The 7,470-nt window shown below is 33.8% G+C and overlaps 1 protein-coding gene across 5 annotated transcripts in view; it reads right to left on the bottom strand.

Annotated features, from left to right (window-relative positions):
• Positions 1–4,976: 4,976 nt before the first annotated feature.
• LOC145789230 (phototropin-2-like) overlaps positions 4,977–7,470 on the bottom strand; it is a 94,539-nt gene continuing 92,045 nt past the window's right edge. For 4 of the 5 annotated variants that reach the window (XR_014360607.1, XM_082913706.1, XM_082913704.1 and 1 more), the window contains 2 exons: positions 5,702–5,814; positions 4,977–5,405 (listed from right to left, as the gene is read on the bottom strand). Coding sequence is in view for 4 of the 5 variants with exons in the window: in XM_082913706.1 (XP_082769832.1) it covers positions 5,704–5,814 (111 nt within the window). In the remaining variant the exon portion in view is untranslated. The remainder of the gene's footprint in view (positions 5,406–5,701; positions 5,815–7,470) is intronic. The other variant, XM_082913707.1, reaches the window with a different exon arrangement.

Below are 7,470 nucleotides of genomic sequence, written 5' to 3'. Positions count from 1 at the left end.
TCGGACAATTAAATATTAAATTAAGACTAACCCCAAGAATATTCTATCATCCAAATCTTAGGGGTGAAAAAAAAAAAAAAAAAAAAAAAAAAAAAAAAAAAAAAAACTAAACGCCAACCAAACCATCCATCATAATTTCATAACTAACCAACACCTCAACATTCAGGTAGCAACAACCAGTCAAAACAACTTAAATAATATACGGTTACAAATCATGCCAAATTATTCTAATACTAAAGTCATTAAAAAAAAATAATAAATACATAAACTAATATCAACTCTAAGCTCAAGAAAACAAAAGAGGTCCAAACGACAAGTCCAACACTAAAGTAATTTCACGTCACCACCGTAGCTCTCAACTAATCCTGCAAAGGAAGCTTAACTGCGCTCAAACAGAACGCACTCGAGTTGCCAAAAGACAAAACAGGTCAATATATAGGTATATTGGTATGAATACAAAATATAACTCCCACATGTCCACCAGACACAAACAAAAATACATTAAATTCTTGTTACGAAACAAGACAAGTAGTTCCATCCACACCGAAATGAATGAGTAGTTTCTCGAGATACGGTGGCATTTAGTTTCTTTCCCGTACAAACGAAATATAAATTGATTATAAAGTAAACAAAATAGAAATAAAAATATGGTAGGTCAACCCTGCATAAAAAAAAGTTAGTATAATTTAATCATAAATAACTTGCTACAGAAGTATAAAAATACACCGTTTCATGCTTAAATAATTCGAATTAACCAAAACTCAAAGAAAGAAAGTTGTACATAATCAAATTTTCTAAAGACAATGCAAACAAATTTAACAGAAACTGAACAGGTTGAGAGAAAAGCTTGATAGCAAAACCTAAATAGAATTCCATCGAAAAATCTGAAGCTGAAAACGAACAAAAACTACCCTAAGATGATTTTTTTCGAAAAAGTTCAAAACACGAAAAATGTGCAGAATAATGTTTTACTTCAGTTTTCGCGAAATCAATAAAAATGAACTCGTTTTGTGGTTAAAACAGCCTCTAAAATCTTCATTGCTAAAATGAATCAAACTGACAATAACCAAGATTATCTGATTATAAGTTCTAATCGATTTTTTTAATAACAAGCTAAAACACAAAAGTTGTCTAGAATCAAGTATACATGCCTCTGCTCAAATTTCATAATTTATCGAGATCATTTACTATTTTTCAAGATGTACAAATTAATACAATTCACACTATAACAATAAACTCGTAATTAAATTCTTTGTACCTTAACTCCACCACTTCAGCCTCCACTTCCGGCCTACACATATATCCCATGTGCCTCTCGTATACCTAACACGACTCCGAAGCCAAACTTGCACGGGGATATCGTCCCGAGTTTGACCCACACTCCTCGGATGGTTAGCATATACGTACGCGTGTAAATCAAAGCATTCGTCTACTCATGAGAACGAGACAACAATATACATATATAAAACATCTCACTCATGAGAACAACATAATAATGCCAAGCCTAAGACATTCAAATAAATCTCATAATCCTCACTTTTTTTTTATACACTCTTTCTCACAACAATCAAATAAAACAACAGTCCATGGAGTCATGGTGGAGTGTAAGAAATTTATCTATAGGTTTCTAATTTATTTTAATTTCATATATCCATGAGGGTGATTACAACCATAAAATAAATCTATATAAAAATCCTAAACTTGGCATACACAACTAATCAAAATAATTAAAATCCATCAAACATCTAAAAATCATAAACCTTACATACACAACTAATCAAAATAATTAAAATCAATCTATCATCTTTATGTAAAAACATAATCAAACTAACATCAAATAAATAAAAATAAATAAATAAAAACAACGAATTAAACATAAATCAAGGAAAGTGGAATTTGTACTCACTATATTTTTTTAAAGACCAAAGAATTATTTGAAAAATTAATGGAGTCACCAAAATAAAAACCTAATCTTTTTATTTTTTTCCTCCTTTCCTCTTCCCACGGATTCTCTTTCTGCTTCCTCAAATATTGATCACTCTTGGTTGATTAATCTCTCTCTCTCTCTCTCTCACTCACGGCTTGCACAGCCGCACACAACACCTCGCTTCCTTATTTTATTTTTTTTTCTTTCTTTCTTCTAACTTCTAAGGTGTTGTTTGGCAAGTTGATTTGTGGCTAAAATAGTCATAAAAGACAAAATATGTTATTTTAGCCACAACAAACAAAATATTGCATCTAATTCATAATCATTACACTCTTATCTCACAAAAAAAAGTCAAAAAAGTCAAAAAGTCTTTCCCAAACCAAGCTTTTTAGCCCAGACTAAAATAGTCAAAAAAGCCAAAAAGTCAACCCACTTCCCAAATTGAGGCTAAACCTAATCCCTATTCTAATCTAATTTGACTATTATATTATATTATATTATACATATATTAACCTAATAAACTACTATATAATATTATATTATATAATACAACATAATTATAATATATATAAATATAAATATAAGATAAAATATATATATATATATATATATGTATATATATAACACCTCTTTTTTTTTAATATAACAAATATAAATATATAAATATTTGGATTAATTATATATATATATATTATATATAATTAAATAACACATTAAATTCATTAAATATCACATTAAATTCTCCTGTGACCACACAATTAATAAAGTCAAAAATAAAATAAGATAATAATAATCATAATAATAAATAAATGACTTAACAAAATTAGGGTCGCTACACTTACGTGCCGGTTCTAATAAGTGAATTTATTATTCAATATGTACTATGATAATTAATATCATTTTTCATCAAATACTATTAAAAAAATCATTAATTATTAATTTTCAGCGACGGTTTAAAAATGTTACAAAAAATGTTATGAATTATAAATTTTAGTGACAATTTAAAAAAAGTCACAAAAAGTCACTAATTTTCAATTTTTAGTGATATTTTGAAAATTTTATTATAAAAAAGGTCACTAATTGTAAGTTTAGTTGACGTTTTATAAAAATCGTGACAAAAAAAATCACTAATTATTAGTTTTTAATAAAATGTAAAAAATCGACAGAAAAAATTATTTTTAACGATAATTTTATTAAAATATATTTTTGATAAGACACCAGAAGAATTCTAATCCGACCCATTAATTTATAATTAAAGAATAAACTCTATAATTCAATTGACATAGAAGTCCAATCCCTTTTCCAATCTCTCCACACAACCATACTGGAGGAAGAGAAGACTCGGAGGGGGTGGGACGGTGCCGGCCATGCTTCCCGTCTGATTTCAAAGTTTGACAAGTTCCTTTAAATTTTAGAAAACCCCGCCACCTATATGAGGTTCCAACCTTAAAATAATCTCTTAATTTATTAATTAAAAAATGTTTAAAATAATCTCTCTCTTCCCTCTCCTTTTTTTTTTTCTTTTCCCCTTTACTTAATAGAATATACATATATAAAAGTCTATGAACCTTCAAAAGTCAAAGGTTAGCTAGTAATATTAGAGAAACTAATAATAAGATATTTGGCCAAAGGCAACATATAGCAGTTGACTCTGCAACTTCAGTCCCTATATAAAGGGACGGCTGGCTCTGCTAATCCTTGCCTCATATTTTACGAACCACTCCTCGCCACGCTGCAAACCAAAAAAAAAAAAAAAAAAAAAGCAACTCTAGAGAGTGAGAGAGAGAAGCAAAAAAATGAATTGTCTGGTATACCCTCAATGCGGTGTCTGCACTGTTATCATTATCTTCTTCTATACTTGTATATGGATTCCATTCCTTGAAATAAAAAAGGCTGTCCACATGATCATTGGCATCGTATTTTGCGCATCTCATGCTGATGTTGCATACCAAGAAGAAGGAATGTGCTGGGCAGATCTTCCGGCATCTAGGTTTGAAGATTTGGACTTGAGCAGCAATAGCAATAGCAAGAGCAAGAGCAAGAAGAGAGTTGATGATGATGATGATGATGAAGAGGGGGAAATGTGCTCGGTTTGCTTGATGGAATTCGAGAGGGAAGACGTGGTGAGCCAACTCCCCAGGTGCGGGCACATATTCCACATGGGTTGCATCGAGAGTTGGCTATACCGGAATAACTTCACCTGCCCTCTCTGCAGGTCTTTACTCCTCCTGCGCTCTACCCAGGACGATAATGCTGTGCCCTGCAAAATGCACCCTTCCTCATAGGATCAATGTACATACTACTCTCTCTACCACCTGAATATACACCCCAGTATGTACACTACTTGCACCCGCACACATTCACCTAATTAATTGCTAGTTAGTTCTCCTCAATTTAGGTTCTCACCAAAGACCCAAAGATGAGTTCTTGTAATTTTTAGGGAAGTGATTAACATTCTCCAGAGAAAAATTACTCATAAAGTTATCACCTTTCCGTTCTTCTTCTTATGTGTATATATATATATATATATAAAGAAAGAAAGATAGAATTTACTTTCTATAATGTGGGCGGTTGATTTTATTTATTTATCTTCTTTTTTCACATGTGATTTTGATGCATAACTTGCCATTGTTGATTTGTGCTGGGTGGATGCGTGCATCACATCACCACTAATTTTGTATTCTTCTTCAAATTTCTTACTAAATTGATAATTACTTAATTTTTTATTTATCTTTTCTACAATTATGAATATTTTTCAAAATAATGTCTTCAACATAATTAAGCTGAGCCCACCATTATTACAATAGCTTTAATACGCAATTATTAAGCTGATGTCAATGGCTTTTAATATAGAAATCAAGGCACAGGCCCAAAATAAAGAAAGTTTGGCATGGCATATACATCACAAGATGAAATCAATACGTAGGCGCTAATAAACTAAAAAAATACAATTTTAGTTTTTACAAAAAAGTGTTAAAAAAGTTCCTTTAGAATCAATTTGGTGGGTGATTTATCATATAGTTTATGCAAAGGACAGCCCAGCCACGGCTTATTTAACTGCACCAAATAATTCCTCCTTTGTATCATAGCCATAAAATACAACGCAGTCAGAATGCCATTTCACCACAAAGATTGGGGAGACAGGAGGACACCCCATCATGGTATTCACCAATTACATACCATCATCAGCAGCTAAGGGAAACTAAAATAACATGCTAAGAAAAGTCATCTGATAGCTTAATCAAAGAGAAGTTTAACAGCTAATAAGGCCTATAGCTCAAAAATCTCCAAACAACAGGATAAAAACAAAAAGGCAAAAATTGCTATCAACCCCATTCTGTCATGTACAATCTGAAATTCCTTCCTTCCTGCTAATCACACAAGCACTGCATTTTGAGTAAAGCGCATGACCCAGGTGTGGTCCATCTATACAGATGTGTACTCTCGCTTACACTTACACGGCACACAGATAGCCTGCCTGCAACATCAATAGTTTAAAACTAAAGAAGAATTATAAACGAAAAAAGAGACTGTTCTGGTAAAATATAACTTGGTACTTATGTCAGAAAAAACAACTACTCTTGGTTCACCATGAAAGATCCACAAGCAAAAATCAATTGCTATAACCATATCAACAATACAATCGGTTGCAAGAACTTAGCAGACGTTTGCAGTAATGGCGGGAAAATAATTCAAATAGCCAGCAATTAGATGTAAGTTTGATCCATCTTGATAAAAGTAATGAATGATTAAATTAAACTAATGAATGCAAACCTTCAGAAAAATTCCATGGAATGACCAGGCACTCCCTCATCCTCCCACAGTAAATCTTTTGCCTTGGGATCTTTTCCAATTAATTGAAGAGGGACATCTAATGGTGGTGGACTCTGCATAAAAAAGACAAACATGACGCAACTGCATATCTTATTTTCTTTGATGCATTCTTTGGAAATACCATTTTATCATAATCCTCGCAAAGAGTTGTAAACCACTCAATGTTTCTGCTGGAAATTGTGTTCATGCATATAATATGATAGTGGTGTTGGTGGTAGATAGTGGCATGTATAGAATATGATAGTGGTGTTGGTGGTAGATAGTGGTGTGTATAGAATATGATAGTGGTGTTGGTTGTAGATAGTGGCATGTATAGAATATGATAGTGGTGTTGGTGGTAGATAGTGGCATGTATATAATATGATAGTGGTAGATAGTGGTAATATATAATATGTAAGTGGCATATAATGGGTTATGATGATGTTTGTAATATCTCCTATATAAGGAGTGTCATTTGGTCTTGTAAGATAAGAAGTTTTGAATATAACAGAAATATATTCCTTCTTCCTCATATTTTTCGGAGTTCTTCTTCTTCATATTTTCTAAGTTGGTATCAGAGCAACAAAAAACACAGCAGCCCTAAAACCGTCATAGCCATGTCGGAAGTCACGTCCGGAACCACTTCAACCCCTGCCGCTGCCATTCCGATGAAAACGTCCAACTCTCACTCTGTCCAAATCACCACCATCCGCCTAAATGGTGATAATTTTCTCCGCTGGTCACAATCTGTCCGGATGTATATCCGTGGGCAAGGAAAGATCGGTTACATCACTGGTGACAAGAAGGCTCCTGCTGTTAATGATCCGCTGTTTGACAATTGGGACGCTGAAAACTCCATGGTTATGACATGGTTGGTCAATTCCATGGAGGAGGATATAAGCTCTAATTACATGTGCTATACTACTGCACAAGAATTGTGGGATAATGTTAGTCAGATGTATTCTGACCTAGGAAATCAATCTCAAGTTTTCGAATTAACTTTGAAGTTGGGAGAGATTCGTCAAGGAGATGATTCCGTCACCAAATATTTCAATTCGTTGAAAAGGTTGTGGCAGGATCTTGACATCTTCAACACATACGAATGGAAATCGGTTGACGACTGCAACCACCACAAGAAAACTGTGGAAGACAGCCGTATTTACAAGTTTCTTGCCGGCCTCAACATTGAGTTCGATGAAGTGCGAGGAAGAATTATTGGCAGACCTCCTCTCCCATCCATTGGCGAAGTATTTGCCGAAGTCAGAAGGGAAGAGAGCCGAAGGAGCGTCATGCTTAAGAAAAAAGGTAATGGTGAATCAATTGAAATTTCTGCTTTAATTAGCGATGCTGCGGCCAACAAGGCTGCAAATTACCAGCGCAGGTTTGATGATAAGCCACGGGTCTGGTGTGATTTTTGCAACAAGCCTCGCCATACACGCGAAACGTGTTGGAAGATTCATGGCAAACCTGTCAACTGGAAAAGCAGCAAACAAGGAGAGAAGAATCGTGGCTTTCCTACCGCTAATGAAGCCGATTCAGGTCCCTTCAACAAAGAGCAGATTGATCAACTCTTAAAGCTGATAAAATCCAACTCCTCAACCGGTACTCCTAGTGTTTTGTTGGCACAAACAGGTAGAAATCCTAAAGCCTTCTCTTGCCTAAACTTCTCTCCGTGGATCATAGATTCCGGTGCCTCCGATCACATGACTAGTTTTTCCCATTTATTTAGT

This window comes from Camellia sinensis, chromosome 2 (genome assembly GCF_055761805.1).
Source record: "Camellia sinensis isolate YWXY chromosome 2, ASM5576180v1, whole genome shotgun sequence".
Classification (NCBI taxonomy): Eukaryota; Viridiplantae; Streptophyta; class Magnoliopsida; order Ericales; family Theaceae; genus Camellia; species Camellia sinensis.
The sequence above is the reverse complement of the archived record's forward strand: the minus strand, read 5'-3'. Positions and strand labels throughout refer to the sequence as shown.